General features: G+C 42.0%; 1 protein-coding gene across 2 annotated transcripts in view; it reads left to right on the forward strand.

The window, feature by feature from the left end:
• Positions 1-26,349, forward strand: part of MYO1D (myosin ID) — a 120,159-nt gene that overhangs the window by 47,692 nt on the left and 46,118 nt on the right. For both annotated transcript variants that reach the window (XM_089674587.1, XM_089674589.1), the window contains 10 exons: positions 9,517-9,725; positions 12,450-12,543; positions 14,737-14,902; positions 15,776-15,829; positions 16,456-16,551; positions 17,249-17,365; positions 21,390-21,593; positions 21,689-21,834; positions 23,542-23,656; positions 23,778-23,948. In XM_089674587.1, the coding sequence (XP_089530713.1) occupies positions 9,517-9,725; positions 12,450-12,543; positions 14,737-14,902; positions 15,776-15,829; positions 16,456-16,551; positions 17,249-17,365; positions 21,390-21,593; positions 21,689-21,834; positions 23,542-23,656; positions 23,778-23,948 (1,372 nt within the window). The remainder of the gene's footprint in view (positions 1-9,516; positions 9,726-12,449; positions 12,544-14,736; positions 14,903-15,775; positions 15,830-16,455; positions 16,552-17,248; positions 17,366-21,389; positions 21,594-21,688; positions 21,835-23,541; positions 23,657-23,777; positions 23,949-26,349) is intronic.

A 26,349-nucleotide genomic window follows, 5' to 3' on the forward strand; every position in this document is an offset into this window, starting at 1 on the left:
GACTTGTAGTTCACTCATTTACAATTTTAAATTGTGGCAGCTAGCAGGAGGAGAAGTACCCCCGCTAGCTGTCACTATGGGGAGTGGGGAGAAGTGGGAGCCGGTGCATTCATAACATGTTACATGTTACACCCTGAATATACGTGTTACATGTTACGAAAGGTGAACTTATCCTTCAGTGCCATTAACATATTAAAAATAGGAAATGTTCAATGATATATTTTCAAAAGAATAATAAATCCCATCAGAAACAACTGGACATTGTTCTTCATAACCCACTGTATCCGTTCTGGTTTTAGACCTAAAAGAATCTGAACCTCTACTCTTGAGTCGTAATAATAGTGCAGCCTTACCTCTCAGGGCTTACTTGGTTTTTGTTCTTTTCCTGTATTCTCTCCTTGTCAGGACAGAAGTATCAGGCTGTTCTTCTGAAACGCTGTCATACGAATTGTAGAGACCAAGACTCACAGATGTCAGATTGGTTCTCTTTGAGGGCAGAAGAAAGATAATGGAATCACTGATTTATCGCTTTCTCTTTAAAGGCCAGTTTGCGGCAGGATCGCACGGGGGGTTAGTTCGCGGCAGGATCGCACGGGGGGTTAGTTCGCGGCAGGATCGCATGGGGGGTTAGTTCGCGGCAGGATCGCACGGGGGGCAGTTTGCGACAGGGTGGCACGGGGGGGCAGTTTGCGACAGGATGGCACGGGGGGGCAGTTTGCGACAGGATGGCGCGGGGGGGCAGTTTGCGACAGGATGGCACGGGGGGGCAGTTTGCGACAGGATGGCACGGGGGGGCAGTTTGCGGCAGGATCGCACGGGGGGCCAGTTTGCGGCAGGATCGCACGGGGGGCCAGTTTGCGGCAGGATCGCACGGGGGGGCAGTTTGCGACAGGATGGCACGGGGGGGCAGTTTGCGACAGGATGGCACGGGGGGGCAGTTTGCGACAGGATGGCACGGGGGGGCAGTTTGCGACAGGATGGCACGGGGGGGCAGTTTGCGACAGGATGGCACGGGGGGGCAGTTTGCGGCAGGATGGCACGGGGGGGCAGTTTGCGGCAGGATGGCACGGGGGGCCAGTTTGCGGCAGGATCGCACGGGGGGCCAGTTTGCGGCAGGATCGCACGGGGGGCAGTTTGCGACAGGATGGCACGGGGGGGCAGTTTGCGGCAGGATGGCACGGGGGGCCAGTTTGCGGCAGGATGGCACGGGGGCCAGTTTGCGGCAGGATGGCACGGGGGCCAGTTTGCGGCAGGATGGCACGGGGGGCCAGTTTGCGGCAGGATGGCACGGGGGGCCAGTTTTGCGGCAGGATGGCACGGGGGAGCCAGTTCACGGCAGGATGGCACGGGGGGCCAGTTCACGGCAGGATGGCACGGGGGGGCCAGTTCACGGCAGGATGGCACGGGGGAGCCCGTTCACGGCAGGATGGCACGGGGGAGCCCGTTCACGGCAGGATGGCATGGGGGAGCCCGTTCACGGCAGGATGGCACGGGGGCCAGTTCACACCAAGGTGTGGTGCATATTGACAGCCTATTCATTTGTATGGGCTGCAAAGAGCAATAGACCTCAGAAAAAGTAGTGGTTGCACTACTTTGAAAATGCACTGCACCAAAATGTGATTTGGTGCCAGTAAACACACTGCATTTGCAATCTGTGTTTGGGGTGCCATCAACAATACATTGGCCCCCCATGAAGATTGCAAGGGCAGCACATTCACCTACAATGCACATGGAAAGAACACCTGTCTCCAAATCCTCAGGAACACGTTACCAGTTCACAACTCACAAGCTGCATTAAAGTTCTGGTTCTGTTCCTGACATTTAATAAAGGAACACCCTGGAGCTATATGTAGCTTATGAATCGTAGAACAGCAGCTTCCACCAGAGGCTTCTATTTCTTAGTGACCAGTTTCATTGACGGTCTCATTTACACAGGCTTTATTGATTTATACAGGATCTTCCTGGCAGCAAATTGTGTAATGTTTACATATGTACAATGTAAATTAAAGGTTTGGTCTTCCATTGCTGCTGAGGGCAGACATGTGAATACCAAAAATATGCAGCCACGGGACACAGCTTTGTTCAATTATTAATTTTTTTTTATGCTTCTAACTGTGGTCCAACATTACGCTGTGTGAATGGACCCATAGCCTTCTACAGTGATGTCTGCAAAATCAAACTATATACTGTGTTTTTGATGCCCATGTCATGAGCCCCGAGAGTATACCTTTTTGAATTCTCGAGCATCATCCGAGCACATTTACCTTCTTTCATAGGCATTGGGATTGCAGCACGAAGTTAGCAGAGACCCAAGAAGTTGTCCGTGCCGGGAGTTAAGTCCTTTTGCTTCCTCCAGCCCTCCCGCTGGCGCTGGGCCTCTCTCTGGATGTTCTCCTGCTGACTTTGAGGTATAAAGAGGCATTATATAAAATTGGGGAAAGGAAACATGACCTATTTATAGTCCGTGCCTCAAGTCCCTTTCCAGCTCTCTTCCTCATAACCAGTCCGCAGTGTACAGACTTAGATGTATTTTATACTGTCATCATTACAAGTTGTTATGACAATTCTATAGTTACACAAATAAATGAGAGAAGAACAGAGGAATTCCCTGATCATGTAAAAATACAAGTCTGCTGTGGGTTTATGCAGATCCTTCATTCTACAACTAAACAGTTCAGTGGCTTGATCCTCAAAAAGATGTTTTCCCATGACTGTCAATGGTAAACAATGATAGTTTTAGAACCTGGGAATGACTCTGTAACATCAGTAATGACCAAATTCCTCCAAATCCAGGGGGCGTTTTCAACTATTCTTTGCTCAGACATTTGAGGCACAAGTAAATAGTCTATAGGACGGGTGTCAAACTGGCTGCCCTCCAGCTGTTGCCAAACTACAAGTCCCATGAGGCATTGCAAGATTGACAGTTACAAGCATGACTCCCAAAGGCAGAGGCATGATGGGACTTGTAGTTCTGCATCAGCTGGAGGGCCGCCAGTTTGACATCCCTGGTCTATAGGATATATTGCTGTTTCCTTTCCCACTACTGTCTCTTTATATTCAAGTAATAACTAAAATATGTTTTGTAACACAACTGTAGCACCCCCCTAGTTCGAGTGTAGGTTACTAGGTAAATTTAGTTTGGCTCCTCTGTAGCCAGTGGAGCAGTTGTTAATTGCTGTTGCCTGCTCGGTGTTTCACAGGCTGCTGGTCTGAATATTTCCCCCTGCATTCTAGAGGGTTCTGGAATTACAGTGGGAGGAAAGGCAGAAGGGCAGTCTGAATATGGAGGCCCAGCCAATACTTTTAGAGGTGTGCCCAGTTAGTGGTGGGAGAGCTCATAAAAAGTCTGAGGCCTGAAGCAGGAGTTGAGTTGGTCCTGAGTCCAGTCTTGCAGGAGGAGCCCCTGGCCTAGGGGGCCTCTGCCCCTAGGGCAGTTCCCTGGAATGCTGTTGGATGCTCATAGAGGTCCCAGCTGTAGCATAGCTGGGCGGGCATGCTTCAAGGGTGTTAGTTTAGGATTTTGGTCTTGAAAGCTTGCTGAAGAGTGCCCAGTGGAAGTTGGAGGAGGGTGTCCAACTGTCCTGTGATATTGTGAGCTTTGTTTCTCACAAGCTGAAGAGTGCCTGGTGGATATCAGAAGGAGACAACTGATAATCCTGTGGTATTGTGAGTACTGACTTAAATTTTGATTCCTGTTGAATGTGTGCTGGTTGTCTTCCTCAGAGGGCTTTGTAATTCCTTAGTCTGCAACGATCCATTTGAGAAGTTAACTTCAGCCACTTCTTCCCTGATGCTTGAAGACTGTTAACCAGAGGACACTTCTATTACTACTTATTCAGTGTTCTTGGGATATCCCATGCCATCCTTGCCCCATCCAAGTTTCTACAAGCAATAAAAAGCATAAAAGGCATACCTTGGACTATTTAGTGAGCCAGAGAGCGAGGAAATGCTGCGTGCCTGGCCACCTCTGGGGAAGGAACCAGATGATTTACAGCGGCTCCTCTGGGGTTGCACTACACAACAAATGTTCAAATTTTTAACGGTGATAATATGAAACAATAATTTTCTGTTCACAATCATTTACTATAAAGAGATCACATCTCATATCATTGGCATAAATACATAGGGGGGCATTCAGTAAAGCAGCTGAAACACATTTCTGGCAGTTTGGATGTAGTCAGAAGGCTTGTGTTAGTACTGACACATGCAACAAATTTGGGTAGTTTTATTAAGAGGTTGAGGTGTGGTGGTTGAGCAAGGCCCAAAATGTGCGGTCCAAAAGAGTTGGCTAGTAATCTAAGGTGTGGCTTGGGGTTTCCATTGGAAAAAGGAAGGGAGGGGAGATGGGATAGCACATATATTGTAGTAAAGTGAAATGTTTCACTCAAAGAATGAAGAGTTCCCAGTGGGAGGAACAGAAAGAAAAAAATAATTTACAGCTGTTGAAGCTGCAGTCACCCAGAAGAACAAGACAACACACAACCTTCCCAATTCACAGGTGGAGAACACCCATCTCCATGTAAGGAAGAGGTGGTTACTCTCTAAGCCAGTGGTTCTCAACCTTCCTAATTCCGTGATCCTTTAATACAGTTCCTCATGTTGTGGTGACCCCCAACCATAAAATTATTTACCCAGTAATTATATATTCATGAAGTGTCGTTTTACCTCCAATACTGCTGCTTTCTACACAGTAGCTGCTTTCAACACAGTAGCTGCTTTCTACACAGTAGCTGCTTTCTACACAGTAGCTGCTTTCTACACAGTAGCTGCTTTCTACACAGTAGCTGCTTTCTACACAGTAGCTGCTCTTTACACATCGGAAATGTGTTTTCCCAGATGGTCTTAGGCGACCCCTGTGAAAGGGTCGTTTGACCCCCAAAGGGATCACGACCCACAGGTTGAGAACCACTGCTCTAAGCCCTGGGTGTTCCCATCCTGGGTCTTCTCTTGGGTTCTAGGCAGGTGCAAGGAGATGGTTGTGTGCAAAAGGAGATTGCGAAAAAGAACCCATTGGTAGTCCAATTGGCCCAAGGTGCTGGGAAGGAAAAATGTAAAATTGGGTAGGAGTCATCAGCTTTACTGAACAAGTAGTTTCTTTATTTCACCAGATATTTGGTGAACTAAAGAAACTATTTGTTCAGTAAAGCTGACGACCCTTTATGAATTCCAGAGACTGTCAGATTTTTTTGTTTCAGTATTTTTTATTGTTTTTTAAAGTAACAATAACCCTAATAGAATGTCTTGAACAATAGCACTTTCAGTGTAATAAATCACAGCTTACATATACACAATGAATAGGTGGTAATACAGGCTACCTTTTGTAGCTCAGGTCATACCACATTTACATAGCTTTCCATATTCAGTCATCTCATGCTTTGTAATTGTACCTAAATAGAGAAAAGACATTCAGTGCATAAAGATAGTCCCATATCATGTATATCTTAATCTGTCAGGTTTTTATTGTTGTATGTGCCCCTGCTGGGAGAATTTCCCCTCACCTTTCTCCTGGTGACTTTGACAGAAGAGGTATCTCCCCCAACAGGGATGAAGACAATGTGAATTAAAACCTGACAGAGGATCAAATTCTTCTTCACTTTAGTAATTGTATTGATGTGTGTGCCCTTATTAGAACTTTCCCTTTTTTCCTGTCTTGGTTACCGTTGTCACTGGGACAGGAAGAGAGTGAAAACCTCCCCAACCAGTATAAAGAGCAATAAAAAAAGAAATGTTTCCACTGTTCACATCATGCTGTATATTTACAGTCCTTTTTAAGTAAATGAAGCTCAAAGGAGATGTTCGATGAATTACACACCAGGGATATGCATGTTATTATCTTGAAGCCATCCACTTAATCTCTTGGCAACAAAACCTAAAAAAAACAAATAATATATATATGTATGCACTTTACCATGCTTTATGAAACCTGTTATGTGCGTTGCATTAAGGCAACCCCTAGAAATGCATGCGCTTCTGATACACAACACTACATTTTTGCTGCAGCATGTTACAATGCATGTATGTTTCCTTGCGTTGGGGTGCTAATAACCTCTTACTGACCAGCAGTAGTACGTGGTGACTTGAGCGGCTGGGGTATCATGTAATCGCTATGACCAATCATAGGGATCACATGATAACATGTAAACAAAATTGTCATGAATGGCAGCCAATTGTGACAGCTTATTGATCACATAGTACAAGGCCATTCACAACGTTCTTGTACCATGTGATAGCTGTAGCTTTATTGATCACATAGTACAAGGCCATTCACAGTGTTCTTGTACCATGTGATAGCTGTAGCCAATCACAGCATCACAATAGTAAGCAAGCTGTATAAGCAATAACAGTTAAAAAAAATAAATAAATCCCCCCCCCCCCCCCCCCCCCAGAGAAGCACAGTGTCACTATGATGACAGTATGTTAAAAAAAAAATAGGAACTGTAACTAAAAAAAAAAAGAGAAAAGTTAAGAAAATTGAATTCAAATATATATATATATATATATATATATATATATATATATATATATATATATATATATATATAAATATAAATATAAATTTTTATTACATTTTCTTAACTTTTCTTTTTTTTTTTTATACATACATTTTTTTTTTTTAACAAACTGTCACCAGTTGGTATCCCTTATCACCACCTCACCAGTCAGATGATTATTCATTTCTTCATTTTCAAAAAATTTTCCACTGTAATAAAATATTTCTAAAAATTGAAAAGAAAAATGTTTATTTTTTTTACATATGGTGACCAGTCAGTGTTCCTGCTCACAGCCACACCGGTTATATGATGATGCTGTAGTGCACTGGTGTCAGTATGTATAAAAATGTTTAAAATTGTGGGGATAATTTTTTTTTTTTTTTTTCATTTTCCAAAAAATTGTGACAAAAAATTACAACTTCAAAGAACTCACCATGCCTCTTACTAAATACCCCAGAATGTCTACTTTCTGAAAAAAGGAGTAATTTGGGGGGTATTTTGTAATTTCTTGGCATTTTGGGGCCTCAAGAAATTAGATAGGCCATCAGTCCATTAGGACTGATCAATGTTCAAATCTATAGTTTGTAGACTCTATAACTTTCACACAGACTAAATACCATACATTGGTTTAGGGTATTTTTACCAAAGAAATGTAGCATAATCAGGGGCGGACTGACAACTCATGGGGCCCCCGGGCAATAGGGGATCATGGGGCCCCTGTGTCCTTGTGCAAACTCAAAAAAGCCTATGAAAAAGGTACCAGGCGCATCTCATGGGGCCCCCTACTGACCCTGGGCCCTCGGGCAGTGCCCGAGTTTCCAAATGGTCAGTCCGCCCCTGAGCAGAATACATTTTGGCCCAAATTTATGAAGAAAGATTGTTTGCAACATTTTATAACAGAAACTAAGAAAGTTGTGTGTTTTTCAGAATTTTCTGTATTATTTTCATTTATCTAATGAGAAAATAAAAAACCCAGTGATGGTTAAAAACCACTAAAAGAAAGCTGTTTTTGTGTGAAAAAAATGCTATAAATTTCATTTGGGTACAGTGTTGCATGAACATGCAACTGCCAGTTAAAGTAGCACAGTTCTGCATAGCAAAAAAAAATGGCCTGGTTATGAAGGGGGTAAAACCTTCTGGAGGTCAAGTGGGTAAAAATGAATAGCACTGCAATGTATTAATGCAAATATTGTGCATGGTCGCAATGCAGACATGTAAATGATCGCTTGATTGGCCATTACATGAAGTAGTTGTCTCAAGGTAAATTCTTTAGACTTCCTCTGTCTAGATGGAGATTTCCAACTCATTTATTTATTCTGTAAATTGCCTCCCTCTAGTGACAGGTTATGGTACTGTACTACATAATCAGCAAGGAAGCTTGTACATGGATGCTATCATTTACTAATGTTTATATGCAGGATCGTGCTGGCTAATTATGTTCCATAAAGACCTCCTGTATACACACGTACAGGCATGTAAATGTGTGTACACATATACACATTTAAAATTCTTCTTCATCTTCTACTTTTTCAATTTAGGTGCAAATGCTTGCATATACCTGAGTATTACTGCACTGAAATGTAGACTTTTATTTATTTATTTTTCTACAGCTTTGAATGCATTACGGATCTTTACACAGCAGTGTGCATTGTTTCATAGACAACAATGCACCTACGTGCATGTGTACACATGCAATGCTTTATTCAGCCATATGCAGGAGGCCTACATGCTGTGGCATTAAAGTTAACTTTACTAGTATTTAAATGGATTTTACACTTTCTGAGAGAATATTACATAACTGTACACCTGCCCCTGTGCTGTGTTTTTTTTTTTTTTTTTTTTTGGTAGGTGTATCCCAGTTTCAATAAAGCAGCCATCCTAAACCAGTTTGAAACAGAAACTAGCGACAAAGGATGTATGACAATGTAGATTCTAACCAATGGGTTTTCGAATGTGGTCTGTGCTACCCAACGACAGCCAGGTCTATATACAAGGCAAAACTTATGCTGCATATTCCCACTGTCCTACTTCAGTCCTGCTCCAAGATCTCCAAGAAAGTCCTACTTCATAGTCCTGTTCCAAGATCTACTTCACGATCTCCAAGATTGTCCTGCTCCAAGATCTCCTACTTCACAATCTCCAAGATAGTCCTGCTGCAAGATCTCCTACTTCACAATCTCCACGATAGTCCTGCTGCAAGATCTCCTACTTCACAATCTCCACGATAGTCCTGCTCCAAGATCTCCTACTTCACAATCTCCACGATAGTCCTGCTCCAAGATCTCCTACTTCACAATCTCCACGATAGTCCTGCTGCAAGATCTCCTACTTCACAATCTCCACGATAGTCCTGCTGCAAGATCTCCTACTTCACAATCTCCACGATAGTCCTGCTCCAAGATCTCCTACTTCACAATCTCCACGATAGTCCTGCTCCAAGATCTCCTACTTCACAATCTCCACGATAGTCCTGCTCCAAGATCTCCTACTTCACAATCTCCACGATAGTCCTGCTCCAAGATCTCCTACTTCACAATCTCCACGATAGTCCTGCTCCAAGATCTCCTGCTTCACAATCTCCACGATAGTCCTGCTCCAAGATCTCCTACTTCACAATCTCCAAGAAGGTCATGCAGAAATCATGAAGAACAGAGATAACTTTTCTGGACAACACCTTACCCATTGTACACAATATGCCTGGGTATCAGCAGTGGCTCTTCCACCCATCCATTTCCTTGTATTAGAAGAGGTTGCTTTCAGCAGTTGGGAAGAGATTCACAGCTTTAGTGCAAATGCTGTTGCAGCTCAGGGGGTTCCAATTAGCCATAATATATTATGTGAGATAGCTGATGATTTCGTTTTCTGACTGGGGATCTGTTTTATTTAAGATGTCCAGTGTTGGTGCTTTTTTTTATTATTATTATTATTTTTTTTTTTTAAAGGTTTTTTTTTGGTTTTCGCAATATGTAGTTTGTACTGATGTTTGCTTTAAAAACTAAAGTTGGCCTGTTGTCTGCTGTTGCAGGTTTGAAAAGGGAAGAATCTACACATTTATTGGGGAAGTGGTGGTCTCGGTGAACCCCTACAAGAACCTTCCAATCTATGGGAAAGATGTGATTGAACAGTATAAAGGGAGGGAGCTGTATGAGAGACCCCCTCACCTCTTCTCTATCGCTGATGCTGCATACAAGGCTATGAAAAGACGATGTAAAGACACCTGTATAGTTATATCAGGTAATATTTTGTGAATTCTCTGTTCTAGCATCACTGTATATCTGTATATTTTACACCTGTAAAGTTATTTAATATGTGGTGCAGTAGCCCGTGACAACCAAATGTCACCTTTTACTAATGTGACTTCAGAAAACTGAATTTTGGACACCACGGTTACTCTCTCTAAATGATTAGCCCACCCAATGCTAATATTTCACTTTATTTTATAGAGAATTGAATCAATTTCTTATATCTCCTGGGGACTCCGGTGGCACGTTGGCTGGACACCTGATATAGAATATCCCTTCTCTCTGCTGAAGCTTTAGTTTTGTTTTATGGTATTGGGAATGCAACAGGAAGAACAGGGACACCACAAGGTGGGGGGTGGAAATCTCAAACCAGGCTAGAGCTGACCAAGGAACTATGCAAGTAAGATTTTGTTGCTGGGGTACCAAGATATTTTGGAGTCAGCAAATGACCTCTAGAGTCTAGAAAGTGTACCGGCTTTCCACTGTAATTTAAAGTATATAGAAATCACATTTTTTTTTATTTTTGGATAGTGTGGAAGAGTTAGAACACCTATTGTGGGCTGTCTGTGCCTCTAGAGAGATTCACCCTCTCTATTCTTCCATGGTAACTATAGCTAAAAAGTCATAGAAAATCCCAAATTTGCAGTTGTAACACTGACAGGAATAGAAGGGGAATTTTCTGAAGGCAACACTTGTTCCTATAACACTTGTTATAAGTGTTCTATCTATGTTAAATCTGTGGAGAGATTTCCTCCTACTTCTTGTTGTATATGTAAAGCTGGCCATATAACAGCAGAATTTTGTTAAAATAAATTTGTTTTAAGAATATTTATCTGATTTTCTAATCACTAGTGGGGTCAAATCAATTTTCATTTTTGGCTGCAGAGATGAGAAAATTCAAATGAGCAGGATGCAAAAATGTTCTAACAAATTTCTAACAGTGAATGCATTTTTTTTGAGAAAATCTATTCTCTTAAAAATCGAAAAGCAAATGAAAGTTGTCATGTTATCAAACATACTGAACACTTTAAAAAAAATGTGTATAAATTAACCCGCGCCTAAAAAAAGTTTTTTTTAATTATTATATACTCCAACTAATTAATGCTGCTGTTCACAAGGTAAAAACTCCAAACATAAAAATATAATATTACAGCACAAAAATCAAACACACAATAGTGATTAAATCAACAGTGATGAAACAATAAAAAGTCCACTGTCCCAAATAAGCGGTGATTCAGTGCTCCAATCAAAAAACGGTGCCAAAATGAAATGTGTTCCTTTTTAAATGATATCTCCACACCATCCGTGATCGCCTTTCGGTACAATCCACACTCACCAGATACAATGGATTCTTAGATTGTATGGCTTAAGAGTCAAAACTGACTGTTTGACTCTTAAGCCATCATGGATGGTGCAGGGATATCCCTTAAAGAACACATTTCGTTTTGGCACCATTGTTTGATTGAATCACCATTTATTTGGGACAGTGGACTTTGTTTATTGTTTCATCACTGTTGATTTAATCACCATTGTTTGTTTGTTTTTTGCGCTGTAATATTATATTTTTATACTGAACACTTTATTGAATTCTGCACCACAAATGTATAGGTGTCCTGGGCCTGAGAGCAAAAAATAAAGGGGAGCGTAGCAATTCTCCACATTGTTGAAAAATCAGTCGATGCTGGTGAAACTGTAAAAGTACAGTAAAAAAGTGAGCGCTCTCTAATCAGCAGCTAAGGCACCAAAGGCAATCAATATAAAACCTCATCCAAAACTAAATAAAATGGGTGCAGCGCTAAAATACTGAAAATATATGTAATGTCCGTAAACATATAAATATGTTAAAATGATATGCCAAAATCAAATAAAAAGTGACAGTCTGTGCAGATCTGGATGCGGAATAACAGTAGAATCCAGTAATGGTGCTCCAAATAGTGTGGTAAAATTACACACTCACCAGATGCGTAATGTATATACGCATTAACTGAATCTATAGAGGTCCCCTTTAGGAGTTGGATATGATCCTGGTCCAGGATAATCCTCCCTCTAGGCAAGGTGGTGCTGTCAGGAGCTCACAGGAAATAAAGGATCCAGCTGGCCAGAGATCCCTTTAAGGCATGGACGGGTGTAGATGACTGCTTTAAGGAACTCCCTTCTCTTGATACTTGTGGATGGCTGGATCGGATGGGCTCTCAGCTTTCTTCCACCTCTATTCTCTCTGTGATTTCCCCCATACACAACACATGGCTGGGGAGACTGCCAACAAGCTGTAAACCCTGCAATTGGGTTGTGTTGTGTACAGAAAAAAGAGCTGCAAGGGTGCCCCTTAGAGTATCAACTTGAATAATGCAATGTGAGACACAAAAAGGCTCACTAGATTATGATCCTGGAAAACAATATATTGTGTACCATGGCATCTGATATCTGCATGGAGTTGGTTCGTTCTCCCTGTGTTTGTGTGAATTTACGCTCAGTGTCACTGCATACTCATAGGTTTTCTATCTGCAATAATTATCCTTACAGTCCAACTCCAAGATTTCGAAAAGAAACTGAAGCCTTGGGGGTGCTTCCTGCAGATATGGTATTGTGAGATTTGGGCCTAGCACTTCATTGCTGCAGGGTATAATTAGTAGCTACTGTACCACCACTCTGCCCATATGCCTTTGTGTATCTTTTTCATTGTCCTATGTACTTATCCTTTTGCTGTGTGTTGCAGGGGAGAGCGGCGCCGGTAAGACTGAAGCCAGTAAATACATTATGCAGTACATAGCTGCCATCACCAATCCTAGCCAGAGGGCAGAGGTTGAGAGGTAAGACACAGAAGACCAGTTCCAAGAACATAAGACTGCCAAATATAAATTCTTTATATACTGCAACTTCAAATAGTAGCATGATGAACTTGGAAAAATATTAGTTTTGCCCAGGAAGGGTTGTGTCACAGCTACCTTCCATCTGTCTTTTATTATATTTTATGTATCTGTCAGCTGTAAACATTGTATGCACTGCAGGCACATGATGTCACTGCAACATTTTATGGGACCCAGTGAACTGATTACCTTCACTCTCTTTGAATGTTTGTTCAGTGTTAGAATGACTGCTATCTGTGCAGGTGAATTGCACCCTTGTATAACGAATGAGCATGTATACATGTGACTGCATTTGTCAAAATTAATGTACCCACATTCCCCTCTGTTACACCTGCATTCTTTTTATTCATGTAACCTTTTTGGTTTTGTTGTTTTTATTATGGTTAGAACTAAAAGTGCAATTGAAAACCATTTTTAGTGGGGTAAATACCGTAATAAATATTACATATACATATTCTGTGTCTTCATATGTATACACTAGGCTCCTTTCCACAAGCTTTTCAGGCTCCCCCTAGCTTCTCTGTTTACAGAATTCAATATCTCAAATTAAAAACCCATAGTTTAAAGAATTCATAATGGACTCCTGTGTCTCTAAACATATATACACTATATTGCCAACAGTATTGGGACGCCTGCCTTTGCACGCACATGAACTTTAATGTCTTAGTCCGTAGGGTTCAATATTGAGTCGTCCACAAGGTTTAGGAGGGTGTCTATGGGAATGTTTAACCATTCTTCCAGAAGCACATTTGTGAGGTCAGGCACTGATGTCAGACAAGAAGGCCTGGATCACAGTCTCCTCTCTAATTCATCCCAAAGGTGTTCTATCAGGATGAGGTCAGGACTCTGTGCAGGACAGTCAAGTTCCTCCACCCCAAACTCGCTCATTCATATCTTTATGGACCTTGCTTTGTGCACTGGTGAGCAGTCATGTTGGAACAGGAAGGGGCCATCTCCAGACTTTCCACATAGTTGGGAGCATGAAAATCTCCAAAATGTCTTGGTATGCTGACGCCTTAAGAGTTCCCTTCACTGGAACTAGGGGGCCAAGCCCAACCCCTGAAAAACAACCCCACACCATAATCCCCCAGCACCAAACTTTACATTTGGCACAATGCAGTCAGGCAAGTACCGTTCTCCTGGCAACCGCCTAACCTGGACATGTCAGAGAAGCATGATTGGTCACTCCAGAGTACACATCTCTACTGCTCTAGAGTCCAGTGGTGGCATGCATCCAACGCTTTGCATTGCACTTGGTGATGTAAGGCTTGGATGCAGCTGCTTAGCTATGGGAACCCATTCCATGAAGCTCTCTACGCACTTTTGTGCTAATCTGAAGGCCACACAAAGTTTGGAGGTCTTTAGCTATAGACTCTGCGGACAGTTGGTGACTTCTGTGCACTGTGTGCTTCAGCATGTGCTGACCCCGCTCTATCACTTGGTGGCTGAGTTGCTGTTGTTCCCAGTTTCTTCCACTTTGTTATAATACCACTATCAGTTGATCGTGGAATATTTAGTAGCCAGGAAATGTCACAGATGGACATATTGCACAGGTGGCAACCTATCACAGGACCACGCTTGATTTCACTGAGCTCCTGAGAGCAACCCATTCTTTCACAAATGTTTGTAGAAGCAGTCTGCATGCCTAGGTGCTTGATTTTATATACCTGTGGCCATGGAGGTGATTGGAACAGCTGAATCCAATTTATAAATAAACTAAAATAATAAACAACCCAAGACCATGGCTTGGAATGTGTGTAAATTGTAAATCTGACAAGCTGACTGTCAGGTGGAAGCAACCGGGCTGCTGTACAGCTTTCATACACAACCACCAACTCCACATGGGCCACGCACCATATTTCCTGCCCCCCCCCCCCTTTCTCCAGAAATATAAATAATATTTTGGTAGTTTTCAGTAATATTCAGGCCTAAAATTATTTTTTAAAGTGTGCAAATGCAAAAAGGGCTGCGAAAAGGGTTAATATTGTAACATGAAAATGGTTGGTTAAGAAATGCATTGATGGTTGAGCAGGTTACATTTTCTGTATAGTAATAATGTGACTGTTTACCAGTATCTAAAGATTAATTTCCACACCTTTCTTTATTTGTATAAAATTTGTTATGTCACCGCTTCAGGGTAAAGAACATGCTGCTCAAGTCCAACTGTGTCTTAGAAGCCTTTGGCAACGCCAAGACTAATAGAAACGACAACTCCAGCCGGTTTGGAAAGTACATGGACATTAACTTTGACTTCAAAGGGGATCCTATTGGTGGCCACATCAATAACTACTTATTAGAGAAGGTGAGATTAGATTGTACCTGTATATTGTTTACGATGTGTATAGAGGGTAAAGTTAGTGTTTGTGAAAAGTCATGCCCTGACCGACTGATATTCACCTCCCCAGTGCTCAGCCGCCCCTGCTTCCAATATTTCCAATATTGTTTTGGGCAATGGGGAGAGCATGTAAACTCCTTGCATGTGACAGTACTGTCACATGATGGAGGGGTGAAGACATGACTTCCTCTAGGCGGCAAAAAGCACTACCATGCATTTCAGCAGCTTCTCCATTGAACTCTATTGTAGCAAAAATGCTGCTTTTTAAAGAAGTCCCTGACCCTTTCCAAAATGCAAGTGTACAATCCAAAACACACACGTTCCTGCATTAAATATGGCTGTGTGTATAAATGGGTGCTGCAGCGACTGTCGGCTGGAACCGAAAAGAATCGGCAAGGGAGAATGTCACCAGCACACCGAGGATTACCAATACGGGTCCAAAGGTTTTAATAAACAATCACATAGTTACAGCAAGGCAACATTTCGGAGTCTCGCAGGACCCCTTCATGAGGTCACATGCCTGATGAAGGGGTCCTGCGAGACTCCGAAACGTTGCCTTGCTGTAACTATGTGATGGTTTATTAAAACCTTTGGACCCATATTAATGATCCTCGGTGTGCTGGTGACATTTTTTCCTTTTTCCTTTCCCTCTAGGTTCTGACACTTCATGTGACGCTCTGAAGTAGTGGTAGGGGATTGCTGGAGAAATGAATGTCCGTGGGTCAAGGACACATGGGTCTTTTCACAGACGCTGTCACCTTTCCCTGAACATAATGATAATTACAGAATTCAATGGATGATTGTTTGGACGTGTTTTTTCTTTCTCTTTTATTTTTTTAGTCCCGTGTCATCATCCAGCAGCTGGGGGAGAGAAACTTCCACTCCTTTTATCAGGTCAGTGTTAGATGGTGCAAGCTTTTTATGTTGTCTTCATGGACTAATAGTTCCTTCTTTTTATGATATCTATTATATTTTGTGCATAAGCCCTAGATTTAATAAATGCTTAGTCTCTGTAACTTTTTTTCATCTACATGCCCATAAAGATGGCATAGACACTGGAAACCATGTCCAGTCACTATTGTCTCCCCAAAGATAAGCCAGCACTGGATCTGTCCGCTTCCTGTGATGTCACACCATCTGTCTACATCACCTTAACTCTTGTTTGGCACATTCATTGCGGTTCATGGCAGAGTTTCTGCTTGCAGACATTGGCAGAAGGTTGAAGTGAGCATGTGTGTCTTCACCATTCTTTGGTGTCTTTGGCTAGCCACGTGGCAGAGAGGCTAGATCCTAGAATTCTTAAGGAAGTGATAGTAGCCAGTTAGATTCCTTCACTTGTTTCCAGAGCACAGCTTGGGTTACAAAAGCCTAAATATACTGTTTAGAGCAGTACCCCACATTTGCCATTCTTTTATTTTTAATTTATAAACCTGGAGTTCACCAGAGGTATGTAGTTTCTAGTTAACATTCTGGGCACACTAGTATGTTAGGATTAATTTTGTTCATATGTCTTTCCATAGTTAATCTTGGGAGCACCAGAGCAGACACTGCGTTCCCTTCATCTCCAGAAGGATATCTCTTCCTACACTTACACCCGCAGCTTGGCAGGGGTCAAGGTGAGTTCTGTTCTATTAAATTAAATATTGCCAGTTAATTCTTCACAGCTAACTAGTATCAGAGGGGCATTTGCCTACAGAACAGCCCTAATTCTTTGTAGCAAGGTCCTGCAAATGTACCTTGACATATGCAGTCTCCCTTTTCTTGCTGAAATATCTTTAATGCAAATTCGTAAAAGAGAGTGAGATCCCCTTGTAATGGCAGCAGATGGGCAGAGCTGGGAACACAGTTGGAGAAGTATTGCTGCTTAACTCATGAAGACATCATAAAATAGTAGAATATCTAGTTTTACATCATCCGTTTCATAGGGAAACTACATTTTAGATCGACGGATTCTTTTAAATAGAACTGAACTCTTGGCTCATATCGCCTCCTTTACCCACCCAACAAGGTCCTGATATATAACATGCTGTAAAAGGTTTACAGATAATCCCCTATCAGTGCTCCTGGCATAGTCCAACTGCAGCTGCTAGAATGGAACCATGTCATCTGTCATCCAATCAACAACCCTGACTGCGCACATTTTCGACCTATTGATTCTGATCCCTGCATATGTACGGAGTCAGCAGTAAATGATTATCTGTAAGTTTTTTTTCTCACAGCGCTGTACATGCTAGGTGAGGTGCCATGAGAGTTTAGGTCCAAGTCAAGTCGAATATTTATATTCTTATTTGATCCTTTCTTTTTCTCCTCCAGCCTTCAATTAATGATACAGCCGAGTTCAAAGAGGTGTCAGAGGCGATGAAAGTGATTGGGTTTAAACCAGAGGAGATCCAGACTGTCCATAAAATCCTGGCTACTATTCTACATCTGGTGAGTAGGTGTTAAACATGCGGCATGTCCATTGACCTGGTAAGAGAGGGTCATAGCACAGACAATCCTGTGTTTTCCACTTTCACCAGCTGTTCGTAGTGGTATTTAAAGGCAGACTTTGCCCAAGAAGCTTGGCAGCCCTCACCTTCAGCTGTGTAAATATCCATATACCTAGTGCAGTAAAAAATATGATGTGCTGGTATTCTCTCTGGGCCAAAACATGTATGCTGATTGTTGTAAGATGTAAAACATCAGACATTCTAGAGCCGTATGTCTGCCTGTCTGGCTCTCATATTCATCCAAACAGGTTAGAATTTCACAGAAGCTTGTCAAGTCTAGGCTGCCCTTTACCGTCATCCTTAACAAGAATTTTTTAGCAGCAAATTAACTCTAAGCTTAAAGGGGAACTGATCTCTAGAAAATGTTCTCACAACAAGCAAGCAGAGGACAAATGACTAGTTCAAAGTGTTGCCTTTAGTATCGTAGTATCCCACTAGTTGATCATTTCCCCAGTACTGGATTCCTATATCTAGTCCCTTAATGTGTCAGTGTGGAGCCAGCCTCTTACTAGAGGCTGGGCTTTGCTTCCTCATAGTTACATAGTTAGTCTGGCTGAAAAAAGACAAAAGTCCATCCAGTTCAACTATTAAAAAAAAAAAAAAGTTATAATCCTACACCCCCAGTTGATCCAGAGAAAGGGAAAAAACCCCCAGCAAAGCATGATCCAATTTGCCTCTCAGGGGATCAGGAAGGAATTTTTTCCCTGCAGGAGCAATCTGATATTTCCTGGATCAACCTTACCTATAAATGTTCGTATCCAGTTCTATGCCAGAGCAGCCGAATATAGCAGAATATAGCAGAGCAGCAGAATATATCCTGCTGGTAGTTGATCCTTACCACAACAGGTATCAGATCACCAGTCATCAGGGGGAATGACTGGTGATCTGATACCTGTTGTGGTAAGGATCAACTACCAGCAGGATATATTCAGAAAACGCAGATCTACAGAATGCTTGATGCAAAAGCAGGGAGATCCTTGCACTGCAGGTTCTCAAGTACAGCTTTCTCTCGAGCAAGGCGAACAGGACATTATAACATCACCAAAAATGACTCGCTCCAAATCTCCTGATACTAGCAGTCAGAGACAGCAATACCTTAGATGATCTCACACTACAGATATACAGCACATCTATGAGACTCAAGGCAAAATATTGGCTAGGCACAGGAAGTGCACGGTTATTTTTCAGGAGGAATCCAAGGCAACTGGTACATTTTCAGACTTTTCAAGTTTTTCCACAATTAACTAGATGTTTCTTATAAACAAATTTTAAGTTTTCAAGTTCAGGCCCAGGTTAAACTCTAAACTTGAAGTAGTAGTGCAGGTTTTGCACAAAAATATATGTGCAGAGTTTGCAAGAAGTCTGCAACCTCCAACCCCATCATTCAAATTCTAAATCTGTCAGGCTAGAAGAATGCAATTTGCTGCAAATTGTTGATTTTGTTTAGTAAAAAGGCAAGCAGAGCAAATGTGAGACAGCTGCCAATTTATCCTTACAATGAACAGTCCAGAAGAAGCAGTCAGAAGTCCCTAGTATCCAGTCATATGAAAAGCAAATTCCTGTTTGTTTCACCTGCACATGATTGAGTATTCAAAGTGCAGACAGCTACAGTTTATTAAGTTAAGATTTTCAACTCTTTTAGTAAATCAGCCTCTTTGTCTGGGCTACTAAATGAGTGTAAAACAGTCAGTTAACAGAGCTTTTGTTTTTTACATGTACCCTGGACAGCCCCTTTCTCATATGACCGGTTTTGTTAGGGGAGGACTGGTAACTAGAAGGAAAGGCCTTTTCTGTTTCAATATATTTATGACAAAAGAGTTGGTCATTCTTTAAGTAAAGAATATATATAGAAGTCCCGCAACTCAGGCGGAAGAGGTTACCAATGTCAACGTACAGAAAAAGCACGAATGGTAGATATCACAGATTTCCATCACTCAAATAGGGAAACCGATCAATACTAAACACCAGAATAATATGGATGTGCTCCAAGCCTATGAGCGGCACACTCAGAATCTGGATTGAGGTATCCCCCCCATTTCAAAGCAAGTATGTAATATTGGCGAGATGGTTATCATGAATCAAAATCTATATCATGTGACAGTACTGTTTTGTCACCAATAAGAGGAGAAAGAGAGATGGAAAAAAAGGAGAAAAGAAGAAGCAAGGCCTGTCCAAAGGCCAAACCCAATCGCCACCTCGTCAGTTATGAAAAAGGACTTTGTAAATAATGGATCCAGGGGTCCCAAACACTCTCAAACTTCAAGGTGGTATCTTGCAGTATGCTGACCATCTTTTCATTGATCATGATCCATGCCAATTAATTTTTCATCACCACCAGGTCTACCACCAGCCTATTCCAGGCACTCGCTATTGCAAGTTTAGATGCTAGGAAAATCCATGTGGCCTTTTCAAGGTATAGACAAATGTCTGTGCATAAAGAAAGTGTAGCATGTGTCATTGTGCCTCAGTGATTGGCAGGTATGGTGATAAAGAACATGGTTTATTGTGATCTTTCAAGATCAGCCTCCTTGGCAGTTCATGGCAATTGGTCAAATGACATCTCAAAGCCAGAAAGGAAATCGGCGATTGAAATTTACCCTTTGTCAAGTGCTGTAATCGCATTGAGTTCCACCATGTGTCACTGCTGTGGGTCCCTCTGTGATCGATGTCTAAAGCACGAATGGTAGATATCACAGATTTCCATCACTCAAATAAGGAAACAGGTCAATACTAAACACTGGAATAATATGGATGTGCTCCAAGCCAATGAGGTGCACACTCAGAAGCTGGATTGAGGTATCCCCCCCCATTTCAAAGCAAGTATGTAATACTGGCAAGGTGGTTATCATGAATCAAAATCTATATCATGTGACAGTACTGTTTTGTCACCAAAAAGAAGAGAACGGGAGACGAAAAAAAGGAGAAAAGAAGAAGCAAGGCCTGTCCAAAGGCCAAACCCAATCGCCACCTCGTCAGTTATGAAGAAGGACTTTGTAAATAATGGATCCAGGGGTCCCAAACGCTCTCAAACTTCAAGGTGGTATCTTGCAGTATGCTGACCATCTTTTCATTGATCATGATCCATGCCAATTAATTTTTCATCACCACCAGGTCTACCACCAGCCTATTCCAGGCACTCGCTATTGCAAGTTTAGATGCTAGGAAAATCCATGTGGCCTTTTCAAGGTATAGACAAATGTCTGTGCATAAAGAAAGTGTACCATGTAGCATGTGTCATTGTGCCTCAGTGATTGGCAGGCATGGTGATAAAGAACATGGTTTATTGTGATCTTTCAAGATCAGCCTCCTTGGCAGTTCATGGCAATTGGTCAAATGACATCTCAAAGCCAGAAAGGAAATCGGCGATTGAAAACTACCCTCAGTCAAGTGCTGTAATCGCATGTGTCACTGCTCTGGGTCCCTCTCTGATCGATGTCTAAATGGGGAAGCCTCCATTGAGGGACACTATCCCAAAATCTCTTACTATTACTAGCTCAAGGGGCAAGACAGCTTGACACTTCTGTTCCAGCAGAGAGTGAATGCAAGTTAAAAAAAAAAATCAAATTGTACAAAACAGGTAAGGATTTACTATTTTAACAGTTTAAGCGTGCAGATTCAGATCATTAGAAATACTCATTGGTAACGCTTTCTTTTTGTATGGTGACATTTTAACTTTAGAACAGTCTGCTGTTTTTACAGTATGCTCCTCATGCTAAGTTGTTCCTGTGGTCTTGAAAGAACTTGAGTTGTGGGATCCAAGAGGTTTTGCACTGATGACTGTTAATGCTAATGCTCTACATAGGTGTTGCTTTTATTTTTGTGATGCAATGAAAAACTGAACATGGAAGAAACCAACTGACAGTGCTTATTCATTTTTCGTCACTGTAAAATACTGCAAAAGACTTTAAAGACTGGTATGTATTTTACTCTAGCATTTATGACCCCTCTCTCTCTCTCTCTTCCAGGGTAATTTGAAGTTTACTGTGGATGGAGATACCCCCGTCATTGAGAATGGTAAAGTTGTCTCTGTAGTGGCGGACCTCCTGGGCTCAAAAGCTGATCTTCTGGAGAAGGCTTTGCTCTTCAGGACAGTGGCCACTGGCAGAGATGTTATTGACAAGCAGCACACCGAGCAGGAGGCTAGTTATGGCCGAGATGCGTTTGCTAAGGTGCCAAATAGCTAACTGAATTATAAAGATGAACTGAACAAAGATTTGTTGTTGGGATGATTGATGGCTATAGCTCTCTTTCTTTCATCTCACAGGCCATCTATGAACGCCTATTCTGCTGGATTGTCAGTCGTATCAACGACGTGATTGATGTGAAAAAACAAGATGCGGCTCTTCATGGGAAAAACACAGTGATTGGTGTGCTGGACATTTACGGGTTTGAGATCTTTGACAATAACAGGTGAAGTGTATTTCTGATGGAGAGCTTGCAGAAAGTTTGTAGTTTTAAGTGATACCATTTATTGGCTAACATGCAGTGACCCTGTCAGCAGAGGGTCACTTGAATGTCACATACGTGCAAAAACAAAGACTGCATATACCTGCCTTTCTGGCAGCCCAAGTCTTGAAAGCTGCTGCTTTACAGCCCAAAGTTCCTCTACAAGTATTTACATACTTACGGGTGTGTGAATAACCTGCTTCCCAATTGCTGTCTGTGGTTTCTCCTGCCAGCTCTTATGTCACTATAGGATGTATGAACTGGTGGGAGAAACCATAGCAGCAAGGAAAGCAAGCATTTGACCCATCCTACTAGGTAAATACTTAGAGAATGGCGAGCAATGAAGCAGCAGCTTTTCAAGAAACAGGCTGCCGAAAAGGTAATATTTACCTTTTCGGCAGCCTGTTTCTAGTCATAATTTTTGCAGGTATATTTTTTTTCAGACAAGTATACTAAGTTAATAAAAATGCAAGCTTTTGAAACCTGTAAAGGTCCTTTCTTCAGTCTGTATACAATTGTATAAAGTCTGATTAATCACCCAGCGGGTCCTGAAAGCTTGGATCTTCTTCACAAGTTATATTTTTATTGAGTTTTATAAAAGTTACAAACATTTAAATGCAGCAGCACTCATAAAAACTTGGAAAGAGAAAAATTAAAAGTTGTGCTTCATAAATCAAACAAGCCATCAATCACGATTATATATGGAGGTAAAGGAATAATAGTCAAATCTACTGATTTCTTGTAAAACTTGCAGTGACCAAACCCCAGTGGGCAGGGTGAAGCATGTCAGTGGGTGTAGCTAGAGTGGCGCTAGCTGAGGCCACATTCATCCATATACTAAGCACTGGGTTGGTGGGTGGCATCCTTTCTTTTCCCTGACGACAAAGTCAAAATTTATTACAGCGATGGGCAGGTACATATAGAGACCCAGGTCTACATCACGAATAAGAGATAGAAGTCCGTAAATGTCATGAGGTCTCAAAACCGCAGAGGGTGCACCCCACATTTTAGGAATATATCCAGGTCAGGGGCCATCTTGTCTGAGTGATTGTTTCAAGGTACATTTGTAGCAGGTTAGACTGCTGTGTTGAGGCTTTCCAGCCATATGGACCAAACTCCATCATATTTGGATGGACACCCCCTACTGCTGTAAGCGTCCTTTTATATAGAGGCTGAAAGCTTGAATCTTTAATAACTTGTGTTAGCCAATAAAAAGCGTCACTTTACTCTAAACTTTTTGCATGGTGGATGGCTAACACACTAAAAGACTGTACTACTGTTATGATAAAGAACAGAACCCAGCAGGAATTTGCCTTTGTAATCATTTGAATCTCCATTTTTTAAACTGTTCTAATAATGCAACCTTCTCAGTGATACTTGTGTCCTGACATTATTATAATATACAGCAATAGAGTAATTTAAAAAAGTAATAGTCTTTGAATTTTAGCAAACTTTGAAAAAAAATGTCAAATGATAATCGCTGTCTTGACCATAGCAACATCTCATGTTCTTTTGCTTGCTGTCCTGCATTAGAAAAGTGACAGTTGATTGATTTTATAGGGGAAACATTGATATTTCTTTCTTCCTTTTATAAACTGCTTCCATCAGAACAAGTTATTTGCAGTTGTAAATCTCACTTTCTGATTCTAGTACTTTTCCTGACTCTTTCAGCTTTGAGCAGTTCTGCATTAATTATTGCAATGAAAAACTACAGCAGCTGTTCATCCAGCTCGTTCTGACGCAGGAGCAGGAAGAATACAAGAGAGAAGGGATTCCCTGGAAACATGTGAGTATTGGGAGAATGTAGTCGGTGAAGCTGCTGTGATGTAATTTTTCATGTCCCGTTGACAAACGTGTGAAATAGCTTATCAGCGTGATAACATCCAATGTTCAACACTTTCTTACAGATAGATTATTTCAACAACCAGATCATTGTGGACCTGGTGGAGCAGCAACATCGTGGGATCATTTCCTTGTTGGATGATGCTTGTATGAATGTGGGAAAAGTGACAGACGCCATGTTCCTGGATGCACTGAATAAGCAGTTGGGAAAGCATGCCCATTACTCCAGTAGGAAGGTAAGAGGGTACTTATTTTTCCAGGTTTCCCTAGTATCCGTTCTTTTCAATGAAATATGGATCATAACATCACACCCAGTACTTGCATAGACAAAGTGTGCAAAGCCAAGGATAACAAGGTCTTTGCTGGACATGCCCATAGGTCTGCAGTGTATAACAAAGGCTATACTTCATTATTCAGTACCTCAGGTAAACTATAAAAATCCTCAGTAAGTTATTCTTTTTAAAGGCATAGTAGACCTTTTGAAAAAATATTTAATGCACCCATGTTGATAAATGAAAATAAACGTGCATTTGTTCATTTTTAATTGCAGGGCATTGCAACGGTGATCCGTGTGTCGCAGGTGCAAAGTACAGGCTCCTACATTGTTTACATCCCAGCCCCAGGTTTGTACAGCGTTACGGACCTACTATTATGGGGCTGGAGGAAGCAAACAATGGTTGCATCTCCGCACAGGATACACCCTGCAGTTCATGTAAATGGAAGGCGGTTTGAGAGTGGGGGGGGGGGGGGGGGGGTTAAAGAATGTGACTGTTTTATGTTGCATCTTAAATATGGATGAAACCTGAAATATGTTCCCAAAGGTAAGCCAAGCCTATAAAACAGACAACTCAGGGGTCTCTTTAAAGCTCACCCACATTATTCTTACTTTTCCATTGTTCCTTAGCTGCTCCTTCATTTGTCAAATCTGGTGCTTCTGTGTATGGGGGACATATGACCTCCTCCCTAATAAAGCTTTTGGGCCAAGTGGCCAACCTCCATGCCCAAACACTGTCACATGATGGAAACAATGACATGATTGACCCTGTGTAAGCTCTGATACCATCCAACATGAACCTTCTACATGGTTAGGATTGTGGTGGAATAAAGCAGCTGGGAAGCACAATCAGAATCAGAAGTGGGTTTTATAGAAATCTGTCACTTTGCGTAAATGGACAACATTATGGAGTCTCTTTTTAAAGCAGAACAAAACTCTCCTCTCCAAGGAAGCTGCCATCTTAGCCTCTGTTTGATCTGCAGTTGCCATGCTGCTGCACATGTGATCAGTTATGACTGCAGCCATTTAATGGCTTGACAGATTGGTTGAGAACATAAGCAACTGTGACAGTTATCATTGATGGCATGCCTTGAATTTAACTATTTTGTGAAGCCGTTAAATTGATGGGTTTAGTTCCGCTCTAAAGTTAACAGATGTTCAGGAATAAAAATATAAATATTCATACTCGCCTAGATGGCTGCAACACCGATCCCTGCTGCAGCTGTCCCCTGCCGCCTCTAAGACTGAGAACTAAGCGATCAAACGCCAGTCTTCAGCCTGCAGGGAGCTGAAGACTGTCCGTCACTAGAGTGCAGGTCAGGGGATGGGAGCGGATGGCTCAGGCTCTTGGCGACATGCTGAGAATCTAAGCCAGCTGCCAGTCCATGCATCTGGGTGGATCCCGACATAAAAGTTCAGATCATTCCAGACCCTGGACTGGCTGAGTGACGTCAGACAACAGCAGGCTTTAGCCCACCGTCGGCCGAAAAGGGGTCACGGGAGTGCAAAACTAAGGGCACTCCTGTAACCCACAGTAGCAGTGTGACATGAAAACTTTGGCTCTACTTCTCCTTTAAACTGATTGTAAAATGTATAGGCAGAGGTTACCTTTAGTGAAAATCATATATCAAAGCAGTCAGTAGAGCTGAGATTTAGATACTTAAAGCTATATGCAAATCTGAATTTTTTTCTACCAAATTTTTTGCCCCACCAAATTTCCAGGCCTTCCTATCAGTCTTTGAAGGTTGGGTGACCTCATTGGTCAATAGGTACACTTGGCAGGTACGGGGGAAGAACTCCGGTTTCCTCCCTCACTCCAAAGACATACTGCTAGGTTAGGTGGTTCCTGTCTAAATTGGCCCTAGTATGTTTATGTATGAATGGGAGCAGGGGCAGACTGACAACTCATGGGGCCCCTGTGTCCTTGCGCAATCTCAAAAAAGCCTATGAAAAAGGTACCAGGGGCATCTCATGGGGCCCCCTACTGACCCCCCGGGCCCACGGGCAGTGCCCGAGTTTCCAAATGGTCAGTCCGCCCCTGAATGGGAGTTAGGGACCTTACATTGTAAAGCTCCTTGAGGGTTAGGGACTGCTGTGAATGTACAAATATATATGTAAATCTCTGCGTAAATTGGCGGCTCTATAGAAGTACCTGTAATAAATAAAATTTAATATATATATATATTCGTGTAGATACATTGCTCCACTGACACGTTGCATCGCCTGCTTGTGATGTGGCTTGTCCAGCAGAGGGAGCCAGGTTCCCTGTGGATTCTCACCACTGCTGTGTACAGATCAGGCTTTCAATGATGATGTCATGTCTAGCCAATGGACATTGGACACAGTTGTCGCCTGATTGAGGC

This window comes from Staurois parvus, unplaced genomic scaffold (assembly GCF_062004578.1).
Source record: "Staurois parvus isolate SC_StPar_1 unplaced genomic scaffold, SC_StPar_1.0 ptg000151l, whole genome shotgun sequence".
Classification (NCBI taxonomy): Eukaryota; Metazoa; Chordata; class Amphibia; order Anura; family Ranidae; genus Staurois; species Staurois parvus.